Raw genomic sequence first — 18819 nt, 5'->3', positions numbered from 1 at the left:
GCATTTATTATTTTTACTTACATTTTTGTTTCCATTTTCAATCAATCAATCCTTAATTGTTATCATACGACAGCAAACACACAAGTGACTGATTTTGACATTTGTGTTCGCATGCGTACGAAAGAAAAAAGATAGTGGAACGCAAAATTACACTGAAACGCTTACGTTTTCGTTCGCTTTGATTTTCGTGCAAATTTTCGTTCTGATGGATTTTAGTGGAACGGAAATCAGCTGTTTGTCGTGTAAAAGTTGTGCGAACGTGTTCTTTCGATATCGTGGAACTGGCTGTAAGCTTCAAAAATGGTAACATCTGGTTTGTGAACAGATAAAGCCAAAAGCTAAACTGAAATTTTTAATGAGAACCAAGGTTGAAAATGTAATTTTGACATATGAAGATGGTTTTGGAATTGTGCACTAAGTGAGGGAACTGTACTAAATGGTACCAAATTCAGAACAGTTTGGTTTTAAGGTGAACAAATGAAGATGTAATCTTAAAATTTTGTATTGAGATCCCTGTTGGTAGTAGGTTCGTAATTAAGAGGCGGCTTTAGAAATGTGTACTATAAGTGCACGAAAAGTACCAAATAGTACTACATTTGGTACAGTTTGGCTTTGAGTGAAGAGATAGTGCTGAAAATCTGAAATTTAGCATTAGAATTGGTGTTCTTGTGTACCCTGGACATATGGAAGCGATTGCGGAAATGTGTACTCCAATTGTACGAAAAGTACTGAATGGTTGATATGATATATATCAATTGATAATGGGTGAAAGGAGAGACAACATTCAGAAATTTGATATATAGATTTCTGATGGTATTTGTTTTTCAGATTTTGTGGTGGCTTAAAAATTCGTCTTAAATTTGTACAAAAAAAAAAAAAATTAAATGGCACTAAATTTGGTATTCAGTGATGGAATAGGGCTGAAATCTCGAAATTTGATATTGCGGTCACTGTTGGTGTCTGGGATTGAAATATGATTGTGGTTTTGGAAATAGTACACATTTTGAGCTAGTACATATTTACAAATTAATAGTAAATTTTCAAGAAAATAACTAAATAGTACCAGATTTGGTTTGCGTAAAATCCTGAAATTTGAAATCGATGTCACTGTTTGAGTCCTATATGTATACGAAAAGTACTAAATTGTGCCAAATTTTGTATAGGGTCAAATGGAATCCTCAAATTTGATACTTAAGTCTCTGTTGGTATTTGGAATTGAGATATGGAAATTGTTTTGAGAATGTGTACTATAATTGTACAAAAAGTACTGAATCGTGCTATATTTGGTATTGAGTGAATCCTTTGAGCTACAATCCCAAAATTTGTTATTGAGCTATCTCTCTTGATATCTGGTGTTGAGATATAAAGGTGGTTTTGGAAATATGTACTACAGTTATGCTAAATGGTACTAAATTTGGCAACAGGGGACATTACAGAGCTGAAATCCTAACATTTGATATTAAGGTCACTGATGATATCTGAAGTTGAGATATGGAGATTATTTAAAAAAATGCATACTATAATTTTTCGAAACGTACCAAATTTGATATTCAACGAAGGGATATGGTTGAAATCCTCAAATTTTATATTGAGGTCTCTGTTGGTATCTCGTATTGAAATATGAAATTGGTGTTGAAACTATGTACTGGAATCCCGGAATTTGATATTAAGGACTCTTTTGGTATCTGAGATGGAGATATGGAGGTGGTTGTGGGAATATGTACAATAAATGTACGAAAAGTAATAAATTCTACTTAGTTTGGTATTACGTGAAGGAATATGTTTGAAATTTAATATAGATGTCACTATTTGGGTATCTGGTTCAGATATGGTGGTGGGAGACTCATAAAGCATTTGGTATGTTGGCGATTTTAAGCACATTTTTTAACAGAATGTTTTCAAATCTCGTATTTAAAACTCGCAATAGATAACAATTTGGGAACTATATTCAACTCAGAATCGATTTTCAACAAATTTGAAGGAGTCTTTTGTGCCTCTAGTATCAAATAACAATGCTGTATAGTGCATGATATGACTTGGATAAGAATTATATTAAAACATATTTGTTGGAACATTAGATATACAGAACCGAGTTACCACAAATGGAAATATTCGACTGAATATGAAATAAGTAAAAAGCTGTAAGTTCGAAACTTGAATAAAAAAATCGGAGAATAATGTAGCTAAAATCATCAAAATACCGAATATCGGGAGGTATCGTTATATTGGGGGCTATACGAAGATATGGACCTACATAAACAATTCTCCGTCATAAGCTGTAGTACCCATTACGAACTTCAAACAACAAATTTGAAACCATTCCGGTGAATAATGTCGCTAAAATCATCAAAATACCGAATATCGGGAGGTACCATTATATGGGGGCTATACCAAAACGTGGACCTGCACAGACATTTTTCTGTCATAGGCTATAGTATTCATTACGAACATCAAATACAAAATTTGAAACAATTCCGGTGAATAATGTCGCTAAAATCATCAAAATACCGAAATTAGGTAGGTAGAATTATATGGGGGCTTTACCAAAACGTGGACCTACATGGCCCATTTTCGATACCAAAAGTCCTGAAGACATAATATACATTTTAGTAAAATTGTATCAACCTACTTCATTTCGTTCGGACAGACAGGCGGACTGACATCGCTAAATCGGCATAGAATTTTATGCTGATCAAGAATATATATACTTTGTGGGATCTAAAATGTATATATCGGAATGACAAACTTATATACCCTTCATACTATGGTGGAGGGTATAAAAATATGTATCGCAGGCGAGTTCCATAAAATGGAAACATACGTCCTGAAATTCACTCCATTTGGACTAATATTAGACAAATAATGGTACAATAAACCTGAAATAGGGTCAATGATATATAGGGAAGCTATATCCAAATCTGAGCAGATCTCAATAAAATTTGGCAAATATATTTCCGAATTCTATAAGATATCTGGTACCAAATATCATTGATGTCGAATGCATATTACGAATGTGAGGGACTTAATCACCAAATCGGATGAAACATATGTATGGGAGCTATAGCTATATCTGAACCGTTTTTCACCAAATTGATGTGCTTGCTTCTAGACTAAATTCGGTTGGATGTACCAAAATGCAGGTCATTTGGACTGATATTGGCTATTTGAACAATTAACTCGAAATCGGTTGATGACATATAGGAGTTATATCTGTATCTGATCGGATTATCATCGTCCTTGGGCCAAACAAATATTGTTTGAAAAATTTTATCTTAATCGGATAATAAATACGACCTGCATTTTGTTCACAAGAGTACATGAACGGACGGACAGACTGACTGACATACAAAAATTGACTCAGAAAGTGACTCTATTAAAATCCTCAATTGTAACTATGGGTCGATCTCGCTTCCTTCTGCATGTTACAAACAAATGCACAAAGGCATAATACCATTACCACTATTTTCAAAGAAAATTAATTACGAACTGTTGAAACGAATATAAAATTATAAGACTTTTCGCTAGCGAATAGGGTCAATATTCTTCTAGCGAACGGGAAACATTGGTTCCTATTCTTCCGGGAAACGTTGGTTTCAGATCTACCAATATAGATTTAAAGGCCTATGTTAATATATGTACATGTGGGACTACATTTCAAATTCCAAATTGCATTTATGAACTTTTGTGTTAGAGTTTGAAATAGTAAATCCGCTATTCGAAGTTACCAATTATAGTCCTCCCATACACACCACCACAACAATTGCCAGCCACATTCAAATTGTAAATGTTTTACAATGCCATTACAGCATTGCAAAATGACCTACGCCATAATAAAGTCCTCGATAAGGGATTAGCATTTTTATTTTGGTATTTTAGAAAATTTTCCAAACATTTCTTATTCGTTACATGTTGTAATGGATGGTTTTGGAAATTGACAGGCATATCCATTACAAAGATGTGCAGAAAAAACCAAACAATTTTAAATTCGATTTACACTTAAATGGGAGATTTAATATCGGCTAGTTAAAAAGTTAATTTTAAAACTTTAATTTTTTATTGGACAATTTCGAAGAGATGTCCAATTAAAGGATTGACCTCATCAATTAAGGGGTCTCCACTCAATAGGAAAAAGGTTAAATATTTTTTGAATAAATTCTCCCTTTGTGCCTCACGAATAGCTTCCTTGCTGGCATAGAGACATGCCAGTGATTCACCAGTATGGGCATCCGAAAGGCTGATATGATAAAGTCCATTGATTTCTAAAGAAATTGTGAGAGCCAGAGTTTGGTTAAGAGGAAAATGATTCTGAAGCTCCTCTATCTCTGCGACAAGATTCGAATAAATTATGGATATATTTTCGCGATCTGAATTGGAAGATCTAACATAAAGGACTTCAGGTAAAGAGATTTCTGCCTCACTTTTCACAGATTTGCTACTTGGGTGGGACTTCGCGTCATTCGCATCTGTTATCTTTACATTTAAGGAGTTTTGTGGATTGCCATATTCCTCCCAGTTGAATTGGGTCGAACTGTTTTCCACTTCATTAATATTTCTCTTAATTTGAGTTGGTGTATTAACATGTTTTTCCTGCACCACTTGTCTGGAAGAAACTTCAACAAGTTTTCGTACAACTTTTCCAACAAATTGTTTAATGTTGCCATCACTTAATTTCCTCGGTGATTTATGGTCAATATCCAAACCATATCCTTGTTTGGTTTGTTGTTGCCGTTGTTGTTTCCGCAAAAGTTTCTCTTGCCATCTTCTTTCCAATCGTTGCCTTCTTAATTCGGCATCGGTGCGGAAATCTTTCAATGTTAATAAATACTTTTCCAACAGAGTAGGATGGCGATTAATTTCAGCAGTAAATTGTTGGCATTGTTCGGTATTGTATTCACTTTTATCATCGGCCTGCTCGGCCATTTCCTTTGGACGACTTCCCGCACCTGTTATTGATGCATTCCTTAAATATTCCAACAATGAATATAAATCTTTTAGTTTTTCGCCAAATTGTTGTAATTTAGACCATTTATCTTGGGGCATTAATTTGCCATTCAGTTGATGAAGATCTTGGCGCATTTTCTTCAGTTCAAGCTCTAAATTATCCAGACGTGTGTTGTAGCTATCGTATTTTGTTTCATCTAGGGGAGACTCTCTTTGAATATCTTTATTTAAAACTAAATTTTTTGTTTCAGGGGAATTTCCATAATCATTACTTTCACCAGCCTTTCTTCGAAATTCAGGGGAATTTTTATTCTTGGAATTAAAAATCTCAGGCGATAGTGGATTGTCAGAACTTATTTTCAAAGAATCCTCGGATGTGTTAGACGTTTTAGTTCCTAAGTTGTCCATATTTTGGTCATCGTGTTTTTGTGAATTTTCTGTAAATGAAAAGAGGAAACGTGATACAACATCGAATAACCTGCAAAACATATTTAAACAGGCTTGTTTGTTTTAAAAACGGAGGTATATAGTCTCTACGAAAAAATGTATATATTGTTATACCCTCAGCCATATGGCTACAGAGGGTATATATATATGGCCAAAGCGTGCCTCATCGAAATAACGATTTTATATCAAATCCGTTTCAGGGCATTTGGAGTCGATCTAGAGGTGTCCGTCCTTCCTCTGTCTGTCTGGCTGGTGCGCACGATAACTCTCGATTTGGTCTAAACTTGGTAAATCGTAATATTATTATCAAACTTAGATCGAGTTCGGAGAGGGGCAATATAGGTCGACTCGAAAGCTAGACGAGCTTTGTACAAAATTGGCAAATCCCAATATTTGCATCAGTGCTATGTCAGGTGCGAAAATGGACAATGTCGACCCACTGCATTACGTACCTTCCACACGTAGGGTCAACATTTTGAATAGTTAAAAATATTTTAAAAATTAGAAATAAGCATCCGATTGTCTTCGAATTTTCCACATCCCAAAATTTTTATCAATACATAATCAGGTGTGAAGATATGATCCACTTCTTCTGTTACCTCCCCCACAAAGGAGTCAAAATTTTGAATAACTATGAAGTTCATAAAACGCGAAATGAGAATCCGATTATTTTCAAATTTGACACACCCCAATATTTATATTAATAGAAGACCTGTTGTGAAGTTTGGATATATCGGTCTACTCCGATATCAAGCTTTTGGAACTGGTTTTAATAAAATCCACAAAAAGGCGAAAAAGGCTCATATAAACTATATATCAAATAATATAAATAATTATCAAATATACCTTACATTAAATAACCCCATCACGTGACCACATGCTTTCATATCGGTTCTGTGGATCCGGATCTAGCCCGGGTCTGAAACACAGATTGGACTGTCCCGTTTATCGTTGCAAATAATTCACATTTACTTGGTTTTTGTTATTTTAGCAGCTAGTATTGCTGTGTCCGTTCTGATTCATCTCAATCGGGTTCTGCTTCTAAGTCCACAATGTCACTGGAGTTAGTTGAAAAGGTTTGGTTGGATGCTGGGCAGATGTTCTGCACATCACTATCAATCCCAATACGAATTGAGGCGGCTGCACCATCCGCATTTTCAATGCGCCAAAACTTCTCGGGTTTGTCGGGGCTGCTCTCGCTCTGCAGTTGCAATGGGAGGGGGATGGTCTCCTAGTACGGTATTCAATCCATATCCTTTCATGACTTCTGAAACCGCTTTAGAGTAAATACCATTCAGTCCTGCTTGATAGGTATGTTGATATAGAAGCTCTCTGTCTCTCTCTCTCTCTTTTATGTCTGTACCTCACTCTATATCATAAAGGTCTTTTCTTAAGTGCCTGGTGATTGGGTTGGCTCTGTCTGTAACACCCAAGAAGGTATCATTTTATTATGTTGTCGCACCGGTAAGACCTTCGCGATGAGGCACCCTGTTGCGATTCTAAGGGCAACGTTCTGACAGAACTGGATATTTTTCCACTTCGTATAACTAATGTAGGTGGAGCACGCCGAAACCGCATAGTATGTCACAGACCGACCTATCGTGCTGTAAGAGGTCAACAAGGGTTCCTTACAGGCCCCAAGAGCCTCCGGCCTGAGACTTGCGAACCTTTTTCCTACTTCTGATTTTGTCGCCGAGAGCTGTGGTATGCACGGACGATTTAAAGAGCTACCAAATGTGACCCCTAAGACCCCTAAGGTGGTCGGAATTACAACAACATCGACCTGCTCTTTCAAAGATTGCCTCATCTCCGCAGTGCACGTGGTGAAAAGTGTGTCCATCGATTTCGTGCATATTCCTTACAGTGAAACAGGCTATTAGATCAACTAGGTAAGCGTCTAACCGATCGCAAATGTCATCAATGATAGGTCCGGACACCACGAACGTACAATCATCTGCGTACGTTATTATTTCTATGTCGTCTACAGAGATTTAATAGTTTCGGAGATATCACCCCACTTTGGGGAAATCCCTGTTTCAACTGTGTCAGGTACCATCGCTCGTTACAGTGATATTGGTAGCGTAGCTCGACGTCAAGGAAGTAGATGGAAGAAAACAGCAACATCAACAGAAATGGTTCGAAAAGTAAAGAAGCGACTTGATCGAAACTCGTGTCGCAATGGCCGACATGGCTCATGAACTGAACATATCGCTATATTCCATTGGCAAATATTGAAAAAATGAGCTCGGGGTAAATCCATTAAAATTCCAAAAGAGCAAGAACTTACACTGCAACAGAAAGAAACTAGACTCAAAAGAGCCAAGCGAAGCAACGGTTGGCCAAAAGTGGTGAACTGCCGAATTTGGTTTTCTGCGTGTCCGATGAGAAAACATTCGTTGTCCAGCAGTTTATAAGCAAACAAAATTATCGTGTTTGCTTGCCAAAGAGGTCAGGTGAAAATGTGCACCTTCGTTGGCCATGGTGATGGTGTGGGCCGCCATAACAGCCGATGGTCGCTCTCCACTCGTATTAATCGACCGTGGCATCAGAATAAATGAAATAAACCTCCATCAAATATATTGAAAATCGATTCAGAGTTGGATAGTTCCCAAATTGTGACTACTCCAAAGCTATGATATACATTCAAAGGTTCATAGTTGATATGATCTACTTGACATAAATTCGCAAAATAAACTTTTTTGTTATGGGAGCTCTACTAAATACGCATAGTAGTGTAGGGTATCATATAGTCGACCCTGTCCGACTTATGACATTTCTTCACTGTTTATTAATATATATAGCCAAAAATTCAAATTTGAATAATACAAATGTTATGGTGTTATTTAAAAATATAGTTCATTATTTTTTTGAATTATGAAACAAGCCTTAAAAACAATGTCCAATTTAATTTTCAAAAATTGTGTCACTCACCCAAATTGAGGAACTCAAATGAATGCCCCAAAATTCGATTCTTTTGTTCCAATGTGTTGTTGGAATTCAAAACGAAAAATGTTAGAAATCGCTCAAAGAGTCGATTTTGTTCGGCTTGTTGCAAAGCTGTTTCGGTGGTATAGACATCACCCAAGGACTGGCCGGTGTTTGTAACGGATATATTGATGTGGTAGAGATCATTCGATTGCAGAATTACTGTCAGCGCTATATAACCTGTATCTGTGGGCCCAATGATTTGAAGAATGGCATTCAATAAATTCGAATTTATCACCGGCAAATTGGCAGTGAAATATGAGATATTTTCATTAGATTTGGGTGATTTCAGGAATTTGGATTCGTGCTGCATTTCACTCGGCTTGGCTGTGAGAGGAGGACTTTCATTTCCTGCGTGTGTTCTTCGGTATCGGTAATTGTTTCGACTTTTTTGAGCTGATACTTGGAATTCACACGAAGAACAATGATTTTCGGTATTGTTATTGAAATAGCGTATTGGTATCCTAGGACCAGATGTCGTCCCCTCACCGCGATAAGATCTTTGGCAGGATAGACATGGAGACTGTTGTGAATTTGGAAACGAACGATAACAATGAGTTTTTCCCAGTTTCCTAATCGGACACGTAGATATTGAATGATTGGCTGGTAGATATTCCAAACTTTCTCTAGGTGAGTTGTTACATCTTCTCGATGAATGACTCGATAAATGTTTCCAATCGCTCTCCATATCAATATTTCCTACTATTTTAGAATTCTTAATGATGGGTACAGGATATTCTAGATTTTCCGGTGAAACACTGTCTTCTTTGACATTTTCCCTATGCCAGCGGTGTTTTCATTGTCAATTAATTTGGAAATGTTCCTTCCTTGTGGCACCCGAGTCTGTTTTATGTCCATTCCTGAAGTTTGATTCCCATCCATCAACGTTTCTTCGAGACGCAAACAACTCAGTTTTAATTCTTTCAAAATATCATTCACTTCGTTTATTTTTTGGGAAAGCATTGCTATTTTCTCCACCTCGTCTCTTTGGCTCATATTTTGACGTATATCTGTCAAATGCTTATCCAAGCTTTGTATTTGTTTTTCTAAATCTTCTATTTTTGAACACTCAGAGTTTCCATTAAGTTTACGCTTTTTACCAAAGCAATTTGCACAGGTGCCACACTGAGTGGACCTCAACATCAGTGGAATTTTATCTTTGAATTTTGACCTAAAATTAATACATTTATAAAATATTCAAAAAGAGTGTACTCCTTTTTTACGATTTCAATTTTTGTTCCTTGCTTGCAGCTGAAATGTCCTTCCCATCAACATTTTCCTCACTTTCCTTTTTACTCAAACATCCACCACTTAGGCGGCGTAAGTTACCAAAAGATTTAGTTACCTTCAAATCATAGTTGTCGTCATCATCATCACCATCACCTAAAAGTTCCGGCTCTTCTTCGATTTTTTGTAAAGACATATTCAGAGGTACTCGCATTGGGTCTGAAATAAGATAAAAAAAATATCTATCCAATTACACTGGAAAATTAAAACTATATATCACAAGTAAAAATGCACTAAGTTCGGCAGCGGGGTCGAATTTATGATAGCCAACACCACTTTGCTAATTTAGTAGAGCTCCACATAACAATTAAAAGTTTTTATGGGAGAATTCAATCATACACACTATGATTATAATTATAATTTAAAGTTCAAAGGACTAAATATGCCGAAGCATTTGTATCTTTTAAATTCGGACTTGTATTGCCCATTTGGTGCACAATTAATTTGAAATCGGATAAAGATATATATGGGAGCTATCTCCAAATCGGGACCGATCACGATAAAATTTAGCAAAGATATTTTTGAGCTGTATTTGATATATTTCCCTGAATATCGTTGTTACGGAGTGCATATTACGGCTGTGGGTAACAAATATAACAAATTGGATGAGCAGTATATATGGGAGCTATAGCTATATCTGAACCAATCTTCACCAAACTTGACTACTAGCTTCTAGACTCAATTCGGTCGTAAGTGCCATCCCATTTGGGCTAATATTAGACGTTTGGTGCACAATAAAAGGTAAATCGGACGAAGTTATATATGGGTGCTGTATCCAAATCTGAACCGATCTCGATAAAATGTAGCAAAGGTATTTGTGAGCTGCATTTGATATATTTCCCCAAATATTGTTGTTACAGAGTGCATACTACGGCTGCGGAGGACAAAAATAACAAATCGGATGAACATTATATAGCTATATCTGAACCGATTTCAAATTGGCATACTTATTTTTCGGCCTAATTTGGTTGTATGTGCAAAATTCCATACTATTCGGGCTGATATCACACGTTTGGTGCACAATAAAAGGCAAATCGGACGAAGATATATATGTGAGCTATATCTAAATTTTTACCGATTATCTCCAATTTCAATAGGGTTCGTCCTTGGGCCAAACAAATAATTTGTGCAAAATTTCATCTGCATCGGGTAATAAATGCGAACTGTACTTTCTTCAAAAATACATGGACAGACGGACGGACATGCATTAATCGACTCAGAATGTCATACTATGCAGATCATCAAAAGGAACAATGGGTCTATCTCGTTTCCTTTTGTCTGTTACAAACAAATGCTCAAAGACATAATACCACCTTGTGGTGTAGGGTATAATAAAATAATATTCTATTAAAATCTTGAAAATACCGAATATAGGGAGTTACCATTATATTGGGGTCTATACAAAGACGTGAACCTGCATAGGCAATTTTTGCCATAGGCCATTACAATATTCAAATACGAAACTTAAAAAAAAAATTCCGGTGAATGTTAGTAAAATCATCAAAATATTTAATATAGGGAGGTACCGTTATATGGAGACTATACGAAGACCTGGACCTACATAGGCAATTTTCTTTTTTGAAACAATGTCGATAAATAGTGTGGCTAAAATCATCAAAATACCGAATATCGAGATGCATCGTTGTATACAAAGACGTGGACCTGCAAACACATAACTTTGTCATAGGCTGTAGTACCAATTATTGAAATGTGAAAATTTAAAACTTGAAACAATTCCGGCAAATAATGTCGCTAAAATCAGTCAGTCATAGGCTGTAGTACCCACTAGGATCTTCAAATACGAAATTTGAAATAATTCCAGTTTACACTGTCAATGTCAAAACATCAAAATGCCGAATATTGGGAGGTATGAAAATGTGCCTACTGGCAAAATACACATGTGTGCAAAATTTTAACTTTCTATCTCAATTCGTTCGAAAAATAGGGTGATTACAACAGACAGACGGACAGAGAGACGGGCATCGGTAAATCGAATTTTAGATATGAGTAAGTATGATGAGTTATAAACGGAATGACGTAGTTAATATACCTCCAATAGTATATACCTTCAATAGTATAATAATATACCACCAATAAAGATTGTATGTATTATTATACCCTCAGCTATATGGCCACAGATGGTAGACGTGAGAGAGTGAGATAAAAAAAACTGCAACAAAGTCAAACGCCATATTTTTTTTATAATTTTATTGAATAAAAGCAAAAAATATCGGAAATAGCATCAAATTTGAGAATAAGTTTAGATTTGTTCGAATTGGTCACCTTTGGCACGAATTATGGCCTTCAAACGGTCAATGAAACCATCACACTCTGCCCGAATGTTGCTCTGCAGTATTTTGGTCCATTCCCGGCGAAGCACTTGCTTGAGGTGATCGACACTTTGGTATGTTTTAGTGCCAACCTTGCTTTCCAAAATACTTAGACACAATAGTCCAAAGGATTGGTATTTTGGTGGCCATTGTGCGCTGGAAATGAAGTGAGGAATCTTATTTTTAACCATCCTTGGGTGGCGCGTGCTGAGTGCGTTGGTCCTGAGTCCTGTTGGAATGCCCAAGGTCTGCGGCCAAAATGTTTGCGTGCCCAAGTTCTAATACACCCTCCAGAATATTTTCGCGACATGTATTCTGATGCCACGGTCGGCGGCCCACGCCCTCACCATGGCCGGCGCTTGAGTCCTGGTGGCCCACCGAAGGTGCACATTTTCAGCTGACCTCCTTGCAAAGTAAACACGATCATTTTGTTCTTTTACAAACTGCTGGACAACGAATGTTTTCTCATCGGAGAAAACCAAAATCGGCAGTTCACCAATTTCGGCCATGCGAAGCAACTCTTTAGCTCTTTTGAGCCCATTTTCTTTCTGTTGCGGTGTAAGTTCTTGCACTTTTTGGAATTTCAATGGCTTTACCCCGAGCTCAGTTTTCAATATTTGCCGAATGGAATATTGCGATACGTTCAGCTCACGAGCCATTTTTCGGCCACTGCGACGCGGGTTTCGATCAAGTCACTTCTTTACTTTTCGAACCATTTCTGCTGATGTTGCTGTTTTCTTCCGTCCACTTCCTTGACGTCGTTCTACGCTACCAGTATCACGGTAACGAGCGATGGTACGAGACAAAAAAGATTTATTCCCATTTCGATGCTGGAGTGCTCTAACGATAGCCACTTGTGGTTTTCCAGTTAACTTCTTTTCTGGAAAATTCTCACCAAAATTCTTTTGTACCCTTTTAAGTAATATAATCAGCTGTCACTGAAATAATAATTACAGCTGTCGGACGAGTGGCTTAGAATTGACAGCAGTCTGAAGTTGGTTGCAGTTTTTTTCATCTCACCCTGTATATATGAGATTTTAACTGATTTTTATACCCTCCACCATAGTAAAGAGGGTATATTAAGTTTGTCATTCCGTTTGTAACACCTCGAAATACACATTTTAGACCCCACAAAGTATAAATATTCTTGATCAGCATAAATTTCAATGTCGATTTAACGATGTCCGTCCGTCTGTGGAAATCACTCTAGCTGCCGAACGAATTGAAGTAGATTGACAAAATTGTACTCAAATGTATGTTGTGTCTGCAGGACTTTTGGTATCGAAAATGGGTCATGTAGGTCCACGTTTTGATATAGCCCCAATATAACGATACCTCTAGATATTCCATATTTTGATGATTGCAGCGACATTATTTACCGGAATTGTTTCAAAATTTGTATTTGAAGTTCGTAATGGATACTACAGCATAGCACAGAAAATGGGTCATGCAGGTCCGCGTCTTTTGATGATTTTTGAGACATTATTTACCGGAACTATTTAAAATTTTGCGTTTGAAGTTCGTAATGAATACTACAGCCTATGACAGAAAATTGTCTGTTCAGGTCCACGTCTTCGTATAGCCCCCATATAATGGTACCCCTTGATATTCGGTATTTTGATGATTTTAGCGACATTATTTACCGGAATTGCGACATTATTTACTACAGCCTATGGCAGAAAATTGTCTGTATAAACATATTATTTCAAATTTCGTATTTGAATATTGTAAAAGCTTTTGACAAAAGTATAGACCCTTATACTTTCGTTATTTTTAAGATTTTAACAGAATTTTTAAGGGATTTTATTTTATTTATTATTTTTTTTATTTATTTTTTTGAAAATTGCCAAATTTGTACCAAATAGTTGAGGGTATTCAATGTTCGGCCCGGCCCAACTTAGAGCTTTTTTACTTATTTAATTTTCCTATTTCTGTGTGAAGATCGATTATTTCTGCAGTTTTTATACCCTACACCACAAGGTGGTCAGGGTATTATGTCTTTGTGCATTTGTTTGTAACAGGAAAAAGTAAACGAGATAGACCCATAGTTCCTTTTGATGATCTGCATAGAATCACTTTCTGAGTTGATTTATGCATGTCAGTCCGTCTGTCCGACCGTCCGTCTGTCCATGTATTCTTGTGAAAAAATTATACGATTGAGATGAAATTTTGCAAACAACATTTGTTTGGACCAAGGACGAACCCTATTGAAATTGGAGATAATCGGTAAAAATTTAGATATAGCTCCCATATATATCTTCATCCGATTTGCCTTTTATTGTGCACCAAACGTGTAATATCAGCCCGCATAGTATTGAATTTTGCACATACGACCAAATTAGGCCCGAAAATAAGTATGCCAAATTTTATCGAAATCGGTTCAGATATAGCTATAGCTCCCATATATTGTTCATCCGATTTGTTATTTTTGTCCTCCGCAGCAGTAATATGCACTCTGTAACAACAATATTTGGGGAAATATATCAAATGCAGCTCAGAAATACCTTTGCTAAATTTTATCGAGATCGGTTCAGATTTGGATATAGCTCCCATATATAACTTCGACCGATTTGCCATTTATTGTGCACCAAACGTCTAATATTTGTCCAAATGGGATGGAATTTGGCACATTCGACCGAATTTTGTCTAGAAGGTAGTATGTCAAATTTGGTGAAGATCGGTTCAGATATAGTTATAGCTCCCATATATATTGTTCATCCGATTTATTGTATTTGTTACCCACAGACGTAATATGCACTCCGTAACAACGATATTCAGGGAAATATATCAAATACAGCTCAGAAACCTATTTGCTAAATTTTATCGAGATCGGTTCCGATTTGGATATAGCTCCCATAAATATTTTTATCCGATTTCAAATTAATTTCGCACCAAATGGGCAGTACAAGTCCGAATTTAAAAGATACAAATGCTTCGGCATATTTAGTCCTTTGAATTTTAAGTTATAATTATAATCATAGCGTGCCTGATTGAATTCTCCCATAAAAACTTTTAATTATTAAGTGGAGCTCAACTAAATTAGCAAAGTGGTGTAGGGTATCATAAAATCGGCCCCGCCCGACTTTAGGACTTTCTTTACTGGTTTTAAATTTTCGTGGTGTTATTTGATCTTAATCAGAATCGATTTATGGTGTTTTTTAAAACTTATCTGTAGAGATTTTTACGTCGTTACGTTTTTATTACGTTTTTATTAAATTCTCTCCCTCTCTCTCTTTCTCTCTATTTTTCTGATGAGGAGAAAATGCTTCCTTTCTCCCTGAAAAGAACTTGTATTTGCAATATCAGTAAAGTTCAATAAAAAACAGCATAGTTTCATCTTTCAGATATTTATTTGAAATAACACTTAAACTATATTTTGAATACACAATCTTTGTTTTATATTGTCACACAATTTTGGCTTATCTCTTCGTTTTACACATCTACATCTTCTTTTTTTCAAGTTTTGATGTCACCTAGTGTCTTATGATTTGACATTTGTCACGTTTCATTGGCAATATTGTAACTGGTTTGGCGCACAGGCCCTGATGATCCAACGGTGGTAGTGAAACCTTGAACTAAAAGAAAAACAACAAATTTATTAAAATTTCTTTCAATATTTAACATTACACAACATCGCTCGGTTCTGCGTCGAGAACTTACATGTTTATGTAATATTTGCTCGATTCGTTGGCGACTACTTACACAACTGGTGCCGCTGATGGGAAAGTCGGTGGTCAGACAGCAATCTTTCATGGAACGCAATTCAGCATCTAATTTATTGCGATCTTTGGATTTGCGTATGATAATGGCCTGATAAACAGCTTCTCCTTCCTTAATGTAGGCCACAACATTGCGGTACAGATTGTCCTCCTGCCACACCGTGCCACAAATATTTATAATGGAATAGCTGACATTACTTGGTCCACTACTGTACTGGACAAATAGCCACGGGGTCTCTTCAATGTCAACGTTATCATATGGCTCTTCAAAGGCCTGCAAGGTGTTTTAAAATAAATTAGTTTCTAAGTCAAAATATTTCGAAAGCATTTCAAACTTACCCCCTCAAAACATCTAGCCTTGAGCATATCCAATTCTTTTTGTATCAAATCATCCGATTCACTCACATGCAACACCGTTGCCATTCTCTGAATTTTACCATCCCGAATCAATACCTCTCGTATTGTGGAATTATGAAAATCCTCCTTGGGCCAAACAATCTCCTTTTGATGTACAATGGCATGGACAATGGTGTTGGCTCCCTTGTTGAACTGGACCAAATAACGTTTGGATAATCTCTGTTTTAAGATCACCTCCTCGTTGTTTTTCGTCAATGTCTTGAACTGTTGTTCGATGAAGTAGCGATCATCCGAGGCCAATTTAACGCGGCCCTCGATGATGGCATGATTCCAATTGAAGCGCACCCGACGATTTATATACATATTGCTGGAATCATTGTCCACCAAATCAATGGAGTGTATGACGCCGTAGACTATGCGGCCATTCTCCTTGCCCCCCTTCGACTGGCCCTCGTCCATTTCGATGAGGAACCATGACATGCGACAAATTTCACGGGAATTCTGCATTAGCTGTAGGGATGTCATTTTCACTTCGACACACTTGGCACTTTGTATCACACTCGAGGAGATAATTATGTTTTCAGTTAGACTGATAGTTTAGAACTGCTAATCTCCCGTTACGCGTACTTGATTTAAATACTCAGCCTACCTAGTCTGGCTTGCGTATTTTCCATAATCACTAAATTCGGCAGCTACCTGTCCTCACCGCTGTAATAACCCACGCATTTTATTACAGCCACATTTCCACGAAGCATAAATTTATGACCAGATTTTATGACCACAGGTCCTTTGCCGGCCAGTCATTGTCAAAGTCAATTGGTTTTGTGCCAACACATGTTAGGAAATTACCGCACTCTCTGGGAAATCATGTCCAGTTTGAATTTTGCGTACCCAGACACAATATTTGTGATTTTTAACGATAACTTAATTGTACGGAAATTCCCATATTCGAATAGAGATTTGAAAACTATTTACAACATAAATTCACAGAAATCGTTTTCACTATTGTTTCTGGCATTAAACAATGATGTTTGAGGCCTAATAACGAATACAGCTCTTAAGGAGAAATGACTGACAGACTCCTAAAATTTTCGAATTGGATTTTCCATAATTTGGCAGAAGTACCCAAAATGACTTCTAACTTTTACAAAGGAAGTGAAAAATAGGAGTTTAGTTGTTTTTTTTTATATAAAAACAAGAAAAAAGCTGTTAGTTCGGCTGAGCCGAACTTTGAATACCCTCCACCATTTGGTACAAATTTGGCAATTTTCAAAAAAATAAAATCCGTTAAAAATTCTGTTGAAATCTTAAAAATATCGAAAGTAGCCGTATATTAGGGTCTATACGACAACGTGGACCTGCATAGGTAACTTTTGTCATAAGCTATTAAAATATTCAAATGCGAAACTTGAAAAACATCTGTTTATAATGTAGCTAAAATCATCAAATTATCGTATATAGGGGGGTTATAAAACGTAGACCTACACAGACAATTTTTTGCCTTAGGCTGTAGTATTCATTACGAACTTCAAATGCGAAATTTGAAACAATTCCGGTAAAATCATCAAAATACCGAATATCGAGGGGTACCGTTATATGGCGACACATACAATTTTCTGTCATAGACTGTAGTATTCATTACGAACTTCAAATACCAAATTTAAAATAGTTCCGGTAAATAATGTCGCTAAAATCATCAAAATACCCAATATCGGGAGGTACCGTTATTTGGGGCTATACGAAGACGTTGACCTACATGTGGAAATCACTCTATCTTCCGAACGAAATGAAGTAGGTTAATAAAATTTTACTCAAATATGTCTGCAGGACTTTTGACATTAAACATTTTTTTCATGTCTCTCATTTGAATATTTTAATGGCTTATGACAAAAGTTACCTATGCAAAAGTTACCACGTCGTCATTTAGACCCTAATGTAACGGCTGCATTCGACATTTTTAAGATTTTAACAGACTTTTCAACGGATTTTATTATTATTATTATTTTTTTTTTTTTTGAAAATTGCCAAATTCGTTCCGCATGGTGGAGGGTATTCACAGATTGGCCCGGCCGAACTTACAGCTTTTTTATTTGTTGTTTTTTTAAGGATAATTCCGTTCCCCTTTTTTGACGCTCATAACGCCCATAATTTATTTTCCCCATGTACGTTGAGCGCCACAATACATCCGGCATAAAAATAAACAAAATTTATTAATTCCGTCGGTACTATGGTCTATGAACTTAAGTTCACGTTCTGGCTGTTCATTATTCATTTTACTCCTGTAGCCATAACACATCTCTGTGATATAAAAATTTATCTATATTGGAATCCAAAAACAAGTTAAAAAACAAGTAAGCAAAGGCTACAGTCGAGCGGGGCCGACCGTTGAATACCCTTCCACAAGATATTGTGACAAATAATAAAAGAAAACCATCAGCATTCGTTCTCTAATTTTCGAATAATAGCAACTTAAACTAATTTGCTCATTTCCAATTTATTGGTAGATATTGTAGATGGTCTTCCTAGATCTGGAACCAATATTTCCCAAAGACCTATAATCTCTCAGAAGTGGCAAAAGATTATCATTTATTATTGGTTTTTGACTGAAATGCATCTATATGAGATACAGACATTTGACTATACTCTGCAACGAAATCAGCGTTAACGAAATAGTCAGAAATGCGTCTTTCCTGTATTTGTGAATTCTCCAAAAAGTCACTGGAATGGACATTTTCGTATTTTGTCTACAAAAG

At 36.4% G+C, this 18819-nt stretch overlaps 2 protein-coding genes across 2 annotated transcripts in view; both read right to left on the bottom strand.

Annotated features, from left to right (window-relative positions):
• Window positions 1-4053: 4053 nt before the first annotated feature.
• LOC101898274 (uncharacterized) overlaps window positions 4054-18819 on the bottom strand; it is a 31704-nt gene continuing 16938 nt past the window's right edge. Inside the window, exons 3-6 of the mRNA XM_059119883.1 lie at window positions 9597-9819; window positions 8320-9544; window positions 4419-5378; window positions 4054-4259 (exon numbers count right to left, since the gene is read on the bottom strand). Of these exons, the coding sequence (XP_058975866.1) occupies window positions 4054-4259; window positions 4419-5378; window positions 8320-9061 (1908 nt within the window). The 5' untranslated portion in view covers window positions 9062-9544; window positions 9597-9819. The remainder of the gene's footprint in view (window positions 4260-4418; window positions 5379-8319; window positions 9545-9596; window positions 9820-18819) is intronic.
• Window positions 15322-16687, bottom strand: LOC101898446 (early boundary activity protein 3). The gene is made up of 3 exons (XM_011295903.3): window positions 16049-16687; window positions 15693-15983; window positions 15322-15565 (listed from the first exon to the last, which is right to left on the bottom strand). The coding sequence occupies exons 1-3, from the start codon at window positions 16589-16591 to the stop codon at window positions 15464-15466; spliced, it is 936 nt and encodes a 311-aa protein (XP_011294205.1). The 5' UTR covers window positions 16592-16687; the 3' UTR covers window positions 15322-15463.

This window comes from Musca domestica, unplaced genomic scaffold (genome assembly GCF_030504385.1).
Source record: "Musca domestica strain aabys unplaced genomic scaffold, Musca_domestica.polishedcontigs.V.1.1 154, whole genome shotgun sequence".
Classification (NCBI taxonomy): Eukaryota; Metazoa; Arthropoda; class Insecta; order Diptera; family Muscidae; genus Musca; species Musca domestica.
The sequence above is the reverse complement of the archived record's forward strand: the minus strand, read 5'-3'. Positions and strand labels throughout refer to the sequence as shown.